This window comes from Cebus imitator, unplaced genomic scaffold, assembly GCF_001604975.1.
Source record: "Cebus imitator isolate Cc_AM_T3 unplaced genomic scaffold, Cebus_imitator-1.0 Scaffold221, whole genome shotgun sequence".
Taxonomy (NCBI): domain Eukaryota; kingdom Metazoa; phylum Chordata; class Mammalia; order Primates; family Cebidae; genus Cebus; species Cebus imitator.
Genome location: NW_016107536.1, coordinates 237,402 through 250,885, shown reverse-complemented (window position 1 = coordinate 250,885; position 13,484 = coordinate 237,402). Strand labels below are relative to the sequence as shown.

General features: G+C 47.8%; 1 protein-coding gene across 3 annotated transcripts in view; it reads right to left on the bottom strand.

Moving 5' to 3' along the window:
* Positions 1–1,974: 1,974 nt before the first annotated feature.
* The window catches only part of POLR3D (RNA polymerase III subunit D), a 12,990-nt gene continuing 1,480 nt past the window's right edge, over positions 1,975–13,484 (bottom strand). For 2 of the 3 annotated variants that reach the window (XR_005203534.1, XR_005203533.1), the window contains 8 exons: positions 12,778–12,821; positions 12,037–12,188; positions 11,765–11,889; positions 11,393–11,561; positions 10,732–10,997; positions 9,805–9,957; positions 8,934–9,640; positions 1,975–1,982 (listed from right to left, as the gene is read on the bottom strand). Coding sequence is in view for 1 of the 3 variants with exons in the window: in XM_017549680.2 (XP_017405169.1) it covers positions 9,518–9,640; positions 9,805–9,957; positions 10,732–10,997; positions 11,393–11,561; positions 11,765–11,889; positions 12,037–12,188; positions 12,778–12,821 (1,032 nt within the window). In the remaining 2 variants the exon portion in view is untranslated. Of the gene's footprint in view, positions 1,983–8,927; positions 9,641–9,804; positions 9,958–10,731; positions 10,998–11,392; positions 11,562–11,764; positions 11,890–12,036; positions 12,189–12,777; positions 12,822–13,484 lie in introns of those variants that run through there. The other variant, XM_017549680.2, reaches the window with a different exon arrangement.

Below are 13,484 nucleotides of genomic sequence, written 5' to 3'. Positions count from 1 at the left end.
GGGGAGAGGGAGGGGGCAAGCCCTTTTATGAGGGCAGTAATCCCACCCACGAGGTAGGAGCCCTCACAGTCTGATCACTTCCTAATGGCCCCACCTCTTAGTACTATTGCACTGGGGACTAAATTTCAACATGAATTCTGGAAGGTCACAAACATTCAAACCTTAGCACCGCCCCATAATGTTTATGATTACATACCGTTGTCCAGAAAGTAATGACAGTCATCCCTGCCCTCAAAAGAGGCTGCATAAATGTTGTCTTTGTATTGAATGATATGTGCCCTCCTAAAAGCCAAGGTTCATTATATGGAAGAAGGCAAGAGTGGATAGATATTCAACAACCAACAGCCTCTATCACTTTTTTGTGGCAGTCTTGCTCTGTTGCTCAGGCTAAAGGGCAGTGGAGTGATCTCGGCTTGCTGCACACTCTACCTCCCGGGTTTACATGATTCTCCTGTCTCTGTCTCCCAAGTAGTTGGGATTACAGGTGTGCGCCATCACACCTGGCTAATTTTTGCATTTTTAGTAGAGACAGGGTTTCACATGTTGGCCAGTCTGGTCTCGAACTCCTGCCTCAAGTGATCTGCCTGCCTCAGCCTCCCAAAGTGCTGAGATTACAGGCATGAGGGACCGTGCCCAGTCTCACCTTTAATCTTGTTGAAGCCTTGACCTTAGTTTCTGTAGAAATAAGAACTCTTTCTTCAGCATTCACAGTTTATATGTTTAATAAAAATTATGCATTTACCATATTTTCAACAGTGAAACTTTTAGCCCCCACGTTTTGTTGGTTTGTATAAAGTTTAGTTAAACTATGAAATTTTAACAGTTAACTACAGAAAAACACAACTAACTTTTGGAACACATGACAACTGTGGGAGCTGTGTGTTCTAGCTCATTCAGCCCTTTAATGAAGAGAGGCACCCATCCAGAGGGCCAATTACAGGCCAGGTCTCCTACTGAGCAGTGGAGAGAGAGAGAGAGAGAGTGGTTGTGTGTGTGTTTGTGTGTGTGCGGCCAGGTCTCCTACTGAGCAGTGTAGTGTGTGTGTGTGTATTTTTTTTTTTGAGACAGAGTCTCACTCTGTCACCCAGGCTGGAGTGTAGTAGTGTGATCTCGGCTCACTGCAAACTCCACCTCCCGGGTTCAAGCAATTCTCATGCCTTAGTCACCTGAGTAGCTGGGATTACTGGTGCATGCTACCACGGGCCCAGCTAATTTTTTATTTTTAGTAGAGATGGGGTTTCGCCATGTTGGCCACGCTGGTCTCAAACTCCTGGCCTCAAGTGATCCACCCACCTCGGCAGCTCAAAGTGTGGGATTACAGGCAGAAGCCACTGCGCCCAGCCTAACATTTGTAGTTTTAAAATGGGATCTTAATTACACAGTTAACTTTACAAATGCACTGCTGATGCACAGGTGAATATATGCAAACATTCTGGAGGGGAAAATCTAACAAAAGCTTTAAAAATCTCATAGAATTGGACTTCGCAAACTCCTGGGCTCAACTGATCCTTGCACCTCAGCCTCCAGAGTAGCTGGCACTGTAGGTTCATACCACCATGCCCAGTTAATTAAAAAAAAATTTTTTTCCCTAAAGACCAGGTCTTGCTTTGTTGCCCAGGCTGGTCAGGAAAACCATTTTATTTTATTTTATTTTTATTTATTTTTTTTTTTGAGACGGAGTTTCGCTGTTGTTGCCCAGACTGGAGTGCAATGGCACGATCTCGGCTCACCGCAACCTCCGCCTCCTTGGTTCAAGCAATTCTCCTGCCTCAGCCTCCCGAGTAGCTGGGACTACAGGCAAGCACCATCATGCCCAGCTAATATTTTGTATTTTTTTTAGTAGAGACGAGGTTTCACCTTGTTGACCAGGATGGTCTCGATCTGTTGACCTTGTGATCCACCCGCCTCGGCCTCCCAAAGTGCTAGGATTATAGGCGTGAGCCACCCTGCCCGGCCAGGAAAACCATTTTAAACAGAGAATCCTAAGGAAACAATTGAGGATACTGGCAACAATTTAACAGGTTTATCTTTTTTTAAAGACAAGTTCTTACTGTCACCCAGGCTGGAATGCAGTGGTGCAATCTCGTCTCAGCTCACTGCAACCATCCCGCTTCAGCCCCCCAGGTAGCTGGGAATACAGGCACAAGCCACCACACCTGGCTAATGTTTCCATTTTTTGTAGAGCCATAGTGCCCAGGCTGGTCTCAAACTCCTGAGCTCAAGTGATACACCAGCCTTGGCCTCCCAAAGGGCTGGAATCACAGGTGTTAGCCACCACCACGCCGGGCCACATCTTTTTTTTAAATGATGAAAAACTAGAAAAAAACTAAATGTCCCAGAAATGGGAGATCACTTGGGTGATTTTTATAGTATGAAGATGGGTACCAATATAACCATTAAAGTTGAGTTGTACAATGTAAGAGACGTTTCTACAAGAATTCTTGCGATCATCTTGCCCTGGAGAAAGGTCTGAGAGCCACACTGAATACGGCTCGTGTAGGTACTGAGTGTGCTTTTGTTGGCAGCACAGCAGTCTCAGGAAGCTTCACTCAACTGTGAATCCTTATGCCAACTCTTGTGAATATGGCTGGGTGGCATCCCCCACCCACTCCACTCCCTCACCACTTTGTAAGGTGGAACCTGAACTGCAGGGGCCAGAAAGCGAAATGCGCACATTTCCCTAAATCTCTTCTGCTAGCATTCTGGGCATGCCTGAGGTCTTATGAGTTGAGATTTGAAAGGTGGAGGTACACTTGAGGCCATCCTCTTCACTTTGGCTGTTTTCCACTGCGAGAGCTATGGAGTGAGCCTGACTCCTCTCACATACCTCACACTGAATCTATCAGTGGATCACGGTGGTGCTACCCTTGAAATCAGTATCTAGAATCCAATCACTTCCCGGCACCTCTGCTGTTAGCAGCCTGGCCAAGCCACTGCCACCCACTGCCCAGAGAGTCCATCAGCCCCACTTCCTGCCTCACCTCCACACCACAGCCAGCTCACCAGGTCACTTAAAAAAGCCAAGGTCCCTATGGTGGCCTAAAAGGCCTCCAGGACCAGGTCCCACCTCTCTGTACCTCACTTTCAGCCAATCTCACTCTGCTCAGCCCAGCGTACTCTCCTTACCAGCTTCTGATCCCGCTGGTTCACTTCCTCAAAGGATACCTTCTCAGGGAAGCCTAACCCACTTGCTGCATCCTGCCTGCCACTACCCAGAATCCTCCACTCCCTGCAAGTTTCCAAACTCTTGTTACCTTCTAACTTCCTTCCATATGCTTAACCTGTCTCCTCACTAGAGCGCAGGCACATGCAGAGCACAGACTTGTTTAACCACGGCCCTCCTGCAGCGGCGCCTAGCACACGGCAGGCACTTTCTTCCGTGTGCCAGGGTCCAGCTACAGCTGTGTGGTTCTCCAGAGGCAGCTGAGGTGGTGGGATTCCCTCAGGCCTGGCTGGCAGCTGTGGCAGTGTGCTGTGTTCTGGAACTCAGTGGAACTCCAGAGTCTCCACATTCCTGACTATGGCAGAGCATGTAGCTCCCTCACCATCTGTTCTATGGGGTTTTGATTCCTGGATGCTCAGCCTATGGCTCACTCCTCCAGCCTTCCAAGGAGTCTATAAACTTATCTTCCTGTATTAACTCTTTCTGCTTAGTATGCCTAGAATGGTTTCCACTTGTCCAGTGAACCCTGGAAAATACGTAAGATACAGTCTCCAGGCCAACAGTGTTCAACACTGCATTTTTCTTTTTCTTTCATGTAAGCTTTCTCAAAATTTAAGACTGCATTTTTTTTTCTTTCATGTAAGCTTTCTCAAGATGTAAGACTGCATTTTTTTTTCTGACTAGGTCTTAAATGTTGATGAACCAAATAACAAAGTCCAACTTCTGACTCCGTTTTTGGGGAGACAGGTCAGTGGTTACCGCAATGAAAGGGAACAGAAGAAATGCTTTAGAAGAGCTGAGGCAGAAGGTGGCCACACAGAGGTGCTCCTAGAGGTGGCATCCCATCACCATCTCTATTTTTTCAGATGACACCCCTAAGACCCAGGCCCCCTCTGGGCCCCATGCTTTAGCTGTAGAACTTTGGTGGGGCCTTGTGCAGCCGAACCACAATCCAAGAGGAGGTGTTCACATCATCTGTCACTAGCACAGACATCTCGAGAGGAGAAATGCCCCAAACGTGGAAGTATCCAACACCAGGACTGGTTGGAGCACTGGATGAACAGCATGGGTGCCGCCCTTTCACTGTGCACTGTCCCAGGAAAGAAGCCTCTTTTCCTTCGAAGAACCTAGTGCTGAGTGCCCAATTCAATCAGACCACGTTGGGGGCGGTCCAGGATTAAAAGATGCTACCTTTGGCTGGGTGCAGTAGCTCACACCTATAATCACAGCACTTTGGGAGGCTGAGGCAGGTGGATCACGAGGTCTGGAGTTCAAGAACAGCCTGGCCAACATGGTGAAACCCCAGCTCTACTAGAAATACAAAAATTAGCCAGGCGTGGTGGCTAGTGCATGTAGGTCCCAGCTACATGGGAGGCTGAGGTGGAAGAATTGCTTGAACCCGGGCGGCAGAGGTTGCACTGAGCTGAGATCAGGCCACTGCGCTCTAGCCTGGGTGACAGAGCGAGACTCCATCTTAAAAAAAAAAAAAAGATGATACCTTTTAATTCCTTCAGCTAATTCAGAAGTATGTGAAACACAAAATACTCATTAACATGGAAGAACTGCGTATGTCCAGATGTGGGTATGTATTACTTATTTTTCTTTTTTTTTTTTTTGAGACGGAGTTTCGCTCTTGTTACCCAGGCTGGAGTGCAATGGCGCGATCTCGGCTCACCGCAACCTCCGTCTCCTGGGTTCAGGCAATTCTCCTGCCTCAGCCTCCTGAGTAGCTGGGATTACAGGCACGCGCCACCATGCCCAGCTAATTTTTTGTATTTTTAGTAAAGACGGCGTTTCACCATGTTGACCAGGATGGTCTCGATCTCTTGACCTCGTGATCCACCCGCCTCGGCCTCCCAAAGTGCTGGGATTACAGGCTTGAGCCACCGCGCCCGGCCTGTATTACTTATTTTTCAAAGACAAGGTCTCACTATGTTGCCCAGACTGGTATTGAACTCCTGGGCTCAAATGATCCTCCCACCTCAGCCTCCCGAGTAGTTGGGACCAAAGAATTGTATATATTTTTGAGTGAGATAGATGATAAAAACATGATAAAACCACATATTTATTTTATTTTTATTTTTTTGAGATGGAGTTTCGCTCTTGTTGCCCAAACTGGAGTGCAATGGCATGATCTTGGCTCACTGTAACCTCTGCTTCCTGGGTTCAAGTAATTCTCCTGCCTCAGCCTCCCAAGTGGCTAGGATTACAGGTGTGTACCACCATGCCTGGCTAATTTTTTGTCTTTTGAGTAGACATGGGGTTTCATCGTGTTGGCCAAGCTGGTCTCAAACTCCTGACCTCAGGCGATCCACCCACATCAGCCTCCCAAAGTGCTGGGATCATAGGTGTGAGTCATTGCATAATTTATATCACATAATTTAAACCACATAATTTATATCACTATAAATAACATAAAAAATTTTGGAGACTGAAATAAGACATTGAGGAGTCATAAAAAATAATGAAATCATGTCCTTTGCAGCAACATGGATGGAGCTTGAGATTATTATCCTAAGTGTACTTAGAAACAGAAAATCAAATTGCACATGTTCTCACTTATAAGTGGGAGCTAAATAATGGGTACATATGGACATAAAGATGGAAATAACAAACCCTGGGCACTCCAAAACGGGGTGAGTGGGAGGGGGCCAACGGCTGAAAAGTTACCTGAGTACAATGTTCACTATTTGGGTGACAGGTACAACAGAAGCCTGATCCCCACCAGTAAGCAACATACACAAATATGTGCATGGGGCCGGACGTGGTGGCTCATGCCTGTAACCCTAGCACTTTGGGAGGCTGTGGTGGGTGGATCACTTGAGGTCAGGAGTTTGAGACCAGCCTGGCCAACATGGTGAAACCCTGCCTCTATTAAAAACACAAAAATTAGCCGGGTGTGGTGGTGGGCACCTGCAATCCCAGCTATTTGGTGGGCTGAGGTGGGAGGATCACTTGAACCTGGGAGGCAGAGGTTGCACTGAGACAAGATCACACCACTGCACTCTAGAGTGGGTGACAGAAAGAGACATCTCAAAATCAAAACAAAACAAAAAACAAACATGCACATGTACCTCCCGAATCTAAAATAATATACACTAAAATGTTAAAATTGAATTTCATAGAATAAAAGGTGACTGAACATTTTAAAAAGTTCTGCCGAGATGAACACTTTATGATTTGACATTGTAGTATTTTTTGAACATGGCAGCAGCTACTATGAATGGTCTATCCAACTGCCACTCCAGCTTCTTCCCTACAAACAAAACCCCAGCTCAAGGGTGAGTGTGCTCCGTGCCAGGGGATACACTATTCCACTCACCCCCTTTGCCAGTGCCTGGTTCAAGAGTGAGCATGTGGCCCCACTCTATAAAGAGACGGGGGCGAGGCTGCTGGAGCTGCTGATGGTTCTTCCCGGAGAAAGACAGAGCAGAATGAGAACGCACCTGTGCCACTGTCCACTCTGGCTGTGTGCACTGTCATCTGGAGAATGATGCTTGGCATAGGAGCAGCCACACTGCAACACTGAGGATGGCAGAGCTAAAGTTTCCAAGGAAATCCTGATGACATTTTGGCTTCCACCAACTCTAGAACCATCTATTTACAGACTTCTTGCTACGTGAGATAAACATTCTCATCGCTTAAGCCACCGTCAGGCTAATTCTCTGTTGTTCATGCTGATCACATCCTGTTACAAGCAATTATCTGTCTGGCACCCAATACATGCCTCCTGTTCACTCTAATTTAAAAGCAACCCTATTAGAAAAAAGTGACTTCTTTCTAAAGAAGGCAGAAAGAAACAAAAAAGAAAGAAAGAAAAAGTCACTACTGTCTCATTCTTAAATAAAATAAATAAAATCAAGCTTAAAGAGGGTAAGGGATTTTTTCCAACCCAAAGTTCACTGGTGGAGTCGCATTCAAACCCAACCATGACTCAACAGCCCAGACTCTGCCACTTAACCATGTAGTTAGAAAACTGCACAAGCCTATTGTCCCTTCTTTCTCTCTTTAACAAAAAGCGTATGCACAGATGCAGATAGCAGCAAACTTGCATCCACTTGCACTCATGTATGAATCTGGCTTTGGTTTTTCTCCTCTGCCATTTGTACATATTCCTTGGTAAAAATGCACGCCTTGGAGCCCGACCAAGAAAGCAGACTCTCCTCTCTTTGCCCACATTTATTGATGAGACCTAATTTGTGCATCAGGGATCTAGGGACAGGCCGTGTGGACTTTGATGCAGAGTCATAAGGTTCAAGCCAAGACATATGAATGGGCGAAAGGAACGCAAAAACAGTGCATGCTCTTCCTCAAACTTTCTTGGAAGAGTCAGAAAACTAAAGATTGAAAAACACTCAATATCTAACATTGGGCAATTGAGTTCATCCAAAAAAAGCAAAAGAGTATTTCTGAACCAAAGAAAGAGAACGGAAAGAGAAGATGAGAATGGCGACCGGTTGGCAGTGCATCAGCTATTTAAAGGAAGGAAGGGCTGGAGTCCAGAGCTAATCAAACGTTAGCCGACCAAAGAGGGCTACCCAGCACATCTTTCCAAGGAACCCTTTCTGCTCCAGTCCTCTACAATGAGAAGAGCCCAGAACAACACTATCCAATGGAGTTGAGATTAGCTTCAGCTCCAGAAAGGGTGATGTGGTCAACAGGTTGAGGGCTTTGTAGGAAAAGCCCAGCCTTGACAAATGAGTAACAGGATTGAGGAGCTTTGAAAAGAAGGAAGGTGAGCCTGAAGGAAGATGTACCCAAAATCTTAGGGGCCACTAGAAATCAGGGATGGGGGTGGGCAGGAAGCAGTCTTTCCTGAGCCCCTATCGTTCATTCTGTCCCAGACACCATGTGCCATGACGCCAGCAAAGGGAAGCTGTGCCACCAATGTCTAACAGCCACACACACCACCGCATGAGGCCTTTCTTTAACCTGCAAACGTCTCCCCACCTGAACGAGGGAAAACCCCAGCCATACTGTCAAGACAGAGGAGGAGAAGCTGTTCCTCCAGGGACAACACAGTACGATGACCAGGTAAAGGGAACAAGATCACAGTCCCAAAAAAGTAACACTGTGGATGGCTCTGGCAGTGCTAGGACAGGACACAGAGGGAGGCCTCTGATCCTGAAGTTTCTGAAGTGGGCATCATCAGCCAAGTGTCAAAGAGGCCACTGTTCAACACACCCCTAACTTCTCTTACCAAGGGTTTAGTTTTTGTTAGCAATATTTGACTTTGGCTCATACATGAGAAATAACTATAAAGACAGGAGTGCAAGAACATGTCCTTGGCACACCATGTCCCCCAAAGGCTTTTGCAGGGTGCAGGCAGGGGTCTCTGATCTCTTCCTATGACCCACAGCTATTACAGCAACTGACACAGGAAGCACCTGGCTAAGAGGAGCCAGGAGAAAAAGGCATAGAACAGCCTGACCTCGTAAATTTAGGGCATCAGGCCCAGGGTGAGGGCGGGATATAAAGCAGGAAGAAACAAGAGCAAGGATGGGAGCAGCTCTAGTCACTGCTTTTGAGACTTGGAATCTCTACTTTGTTGGAATATAGACTCAGGTAGAGAAAAAGGACACGAACATTTGTTGAGCGCCTACTGGTTCCGGCCTTGTGCAGGGGTTTTCATCTCTAATAGCCCATGAATCCTCACGCCAACCCTGGGAGGTAGGTATCATCCCCCAAACCTTCATCGTGGCCTCCTCTCCTCATCTCACGGCTCCTCTTTCACTGCCTAGGTGATAGAAATGGAAGGCTATCACGTGACCACCATCTGTACCAGCTCATGTATCTTACAGTCAGAAAGGGAGAACCTGCTCATGCTTGTGTCGGATGATGAACAGGAGGCTCAGAAAGGTTAGGTAGTTTGTTCAAGGACGCAGAACCAGGAACTGGCAAGCTGGGACCAAGTGCTTAAGTCTCAGACTCAATCCTTGCTTCCTCTCTTATGTTGCTTCTAGGAGGGACGGAGCATCAGCAGAAGCTGCAGTTCTGACACTTCTGTCCCTGCAGCCCAACAGCCCCCAGGAGAGGCCAGCCCCTTCCCACAGACCCTCCCCACCTACCTTGGTAGGATGCATCAGTGGAAGAGATTAAGACATAAATATAAAAATAAATAGCAGGGCCAAATCCCCAGCAGCAAAGATATGCCAACTCCATGCTGCAGGAAGGTCACTGTGCCATTGACAGCTGCTGTGGGAGGAAGCCCAGGGGAATCTGGGACAATGGCTGCCAAAGGCTGGAGTGGGTAGGCTCAGTGGGCCCCTTTTGGGTCTCACAGATTCAAGAACAAAATGTCTGGAGCAGGCAGCAGCCGTGGGCACAGGCGCCGTCCTCCTCCATCTGCTCATTTTACCGGTGTTTGTGATCCAAGAGAGACTCAAAATCAGGGGAACATACAAGTTTGTGCTTCACGTGTCCCAGGACTGTCATCTCCCCTGTCCTACTGTCTCCAAGGCCCACGGACACCAGCTCCTGCCAATTGACAGAGACAGTGATGAGAACCACAACCATATGCACAGCGTGTAGAGCTGTGAATGGGAATGTGATACCCCCAGGAACCCCCTTATTTATCACCAGCACTTCAATGCTCCTCCACTCCTTAAAGGCTCCCTCCCTGGCCCTAGGGAGGCTCTTACCTGCAGGAAGGAGCAGGCGGTTCCCATGGTCACGTCCAGAGTCACCTTGCCCAGGAGGAGTTGCACCCTTCCAGACTTGCGGATGAGTAGCTTGCCAACCTGACCCTCTGTCAGGTCAGCCAGGGTACAAGCATTCTCTGCCAGTCTGGCTTCCTGTGGAGAAAGTCAGAGGATGGACACTGGGCTAGGAGCGCTTTCCTCCATCTTTCATGCACCCCCTTACACCCACCAAGAGGCAGGCATGGCAAAGGTCAGAATGAGCTCTCCAAAGAGTGCCTTCTCCTAGGGCTGTCTGCCATGGTTAAAATACAACACCACAGCAAACAAATATATAAATGGACAAAATATCAGTAACTGGTGAAGCTGAGTTTCCGGTACACAGCAGTTTATGTTCTTTTTCTGGGGACAATGTCTGGCTCTGCTGCCCAGGTTGGGGTGCGGTGGTGTGACCTTGGCTCACTGCAACCTCTGCATCCTGGGCTCGAGCCATCCTCCCATCTCAGCCTCCCGAGTAGCGGGGACTACAGGCACATGCCACCATGCCTGGCTAATTATTTTATCTATTTTTTGGTAGAGACAGGGTTCCACCATGTTGCACAGGCCAGTCTCGATCTCCGGGCCTCAAGTGATCCTCTCTCGGCCTCCCAAAGTGCTGGGATTAGAGGCATGAGCCACCACACCTGGCCATATGTTCTCTCATTTGTATGTGTTTAAAGTATTTCCTTATAAAAATTAAACACACCCACCCCACATACAAACACAATTGAGGTTGGAGGCACAAAGCCCCATGGCTCTTGCAGGCTCCAAGAATAACCAACCATTATTGTCCAATTTCAGCCAGGGTGGCACGGCTTTGCTTCCCACTACAGACTACACTTCCCCTCCCAGTCCCTGCCTCTATTCCCGCAGGTGTCTGCCTGGGCATACCCGGTCCTTCTCCTGCTTGATGAGTACCATCTGGCCATCCTCACCCTGTACCTCTGTCTTAATGGGCTTGATGTCCTGGGTGGGCGGTTGGCCAGGGAGGGTGTCTGGCAGCTGGAGAAACAGCAGTTCCTCCTCCTTGGTCAGGCTCAGCTCCCTGAGCAGCTCTGCCACGGATATGTCCTTCGGGAGGCCCGGGGTCTTCCTGGCTGCTTTGGGAGGAGCCTTCATCTTGGCCTCCTCCTCCTCATCTCGAGGCTCCTCTTTCACTGCCGGGGTGATAGAAATGGAAGGCTATCATGGGACCACCCTCCACACCAGCTCACTGTTAACAGCCCTTTGCCCCCGTTTACTCCACTATCACTTAGCCAGGGAGTGGGAAGGAGGGACTGGTTATAGAGAGGGGCACAAGACAACACGTTCAAGTCTCATGTGACTTAACTAAAAAAGGACATCTGAGGCTGGGCCCACTGCTCCACGTCAACATGTGAACCCTCTGTGAGGGAGAATCAAGCATCTTTGTTTAGCTCCTGTATCTTACAGCCAGCTAGGGAGGACCTGCTCAAGAGCACTAGTTAGGGCCCCAAGCAAGGGATGCCTGATGCCAGGGATTCCTGGGAGTAGCCATGGAATTGGAGATGAGAAGTTAATGGACACAGACTACCTTTCACAGCAGGTATGTCCACCTCCATGTCCTCTTCCTTGGGGCCAGTCAGCCATGGTTTAACATCTGGTTCGTCATTTTCTTCCTTAAAAAGCCATCCCGAGTGAGCCAGCGGCAGCTGCACAGGCATATTTCGAGTGTCGTTCCTCAGCCCTGGGTCATCGAGGAACTGCCAAAAAGAGTTGGGGTCATCCAGCCTGCTAGCACACGCACCTGGATCGAAGTCTGCTTTGGACCCTTTCTAACCAAAGATTCCTGCCGCTCCCCTAGATTCCAGGACATCAGTGAGCTCTTCTGCCCCTCACCTGGCTCCCCAGAAGCCCTGTTCTACAGCCACAAGGAAGCCCCTTCCCTGAGCCTCCGGGTACCCACATCGTCCTTCTCCAGCATGCGCAAGATCTGTTTCGTTTCTTCGTCTGTCTCTCTCTTCTCTTTTTTGATGTTGATGATATGAGAAGGTCCCATGTCTGACACATCCACTGTCTTATCCCAGTTTCCTGTGGGAAATCACCCGGGTCACTAGGGATCAATCAGGAAGATGCCAACAGCATGGAAAACTGAACTGGGTGCGGGGAAATTCCACTGCTCTTGCCCTTCTCTTGGGCAGTCTGAACTGAAACTCACTACTGATTCCTTCTTCGTACCTTTTTTCTTCATCATTTCGGCTGGGCCCTGCTCAAAGATGGAGTGGGACTGGATCACTTCTGGGCGGCCTCGTCCTCGTCCATGCCCCTCTCGCTGTCGGTCTCTGTCCCTCTCACGCTTCTCCTTCTTGACAGTTACTTCTTCCTTGGGCCTGGAAAAGAGAATGGATTAAGGGAAACCACTCACTCACTGTGTCTCCAAAAACTGGCCTTAATCTCCCATACCACCTCACTCCAAGACAGTGGAGAGTCTGAGCCAATAATTACACTATGAGAAGCAGAATCCAATCCTAATTCTAGCACTTTTCTCACTTCCTTGATGAGGCAGGATTTTTTCAGTTTGCTTTACTTCACCTTGTCCAAAAATGTAGATTTTTTTTTTTTTGCATTGGGACTGAAAGCAGGAAGGCAGAAATCCAAAGGAACTTCAGGGAAAGTGTGATACATCTTTGTTTAAACTAGTGGCTCTCAACTCTGGCCATCAAAGAGAATCACTCCATTCTACTGCCAACAAATTAAATCACAATTTCTAGAGATGGAGCCCTAGACACCAGTATTTTTTTTTTTTAACTTGCACATCAGAATCACCGAGAAGCCAGGATTGAAAATCACTAGTGAAAAGAAGTAAAAACATAAATTTAAATATCAGAGCCACAAACCTAGTTACTTCCCCCAAGGCCACATATTCAGAGAAAGTAAATAAGGGGTAAGTATTCAGAAGGCCTAGCTACTTATACTTACTCTTCCTTGATCTTCCGACTGATGATATTTGGGGTGAAGGTTTTCTGAAAGCAAAATACAGGAGTCATTGATCTTTTAGGTTCTGACCCCAAAGTACAGAGGAAAATAAAAATTCCCGAAGGGCATTGTCTACTGACCAAGGCCAACACGGTTGTCTTTGGCACATTCCACAGTGCTGTCCATTTTACAGAGACAGACAAGTGACTGAAAAGAAGGAATGTCATGGTGTGGTGGCAGTGGAGTTACACATAAAACAAAGGGGCACCAAAACTCATTTTTAACCAGCAGCCTTAGGTTCTGCCTCTGAAAGAATAACCTCTGGGACTTCTAAAAGCAAAGGAATTTCTCTAGTCTCACCTCTTATCTTCAAACTGCTATAGAGACCAGTGAGTATCATGAGGGAACAGCTCTACCAGCAAGACCTAAGTAGGGAAGACCACAGATCTGCCAACACTCTCAATCAGGGGATTATAGACTGTCACAATTTTCCAAGGCAAAGTTAGGTGGTTTTTTTTTCTTTTGAGAGGGAGTTTCACTCTTGTTGCTGTGGCTGGAGTGCAATAGGACGATCTAGGCTCACTCCAACCTCTGCCTCCCACGTTCAAACGATTCTCCTGCCTCAGCCTCCTGAGTAGCTGGGATTACAGGCACCTGCCACCACACTTTTAATTGTTGCATTTTTATTAGAGACATGCCCAGATAATTTC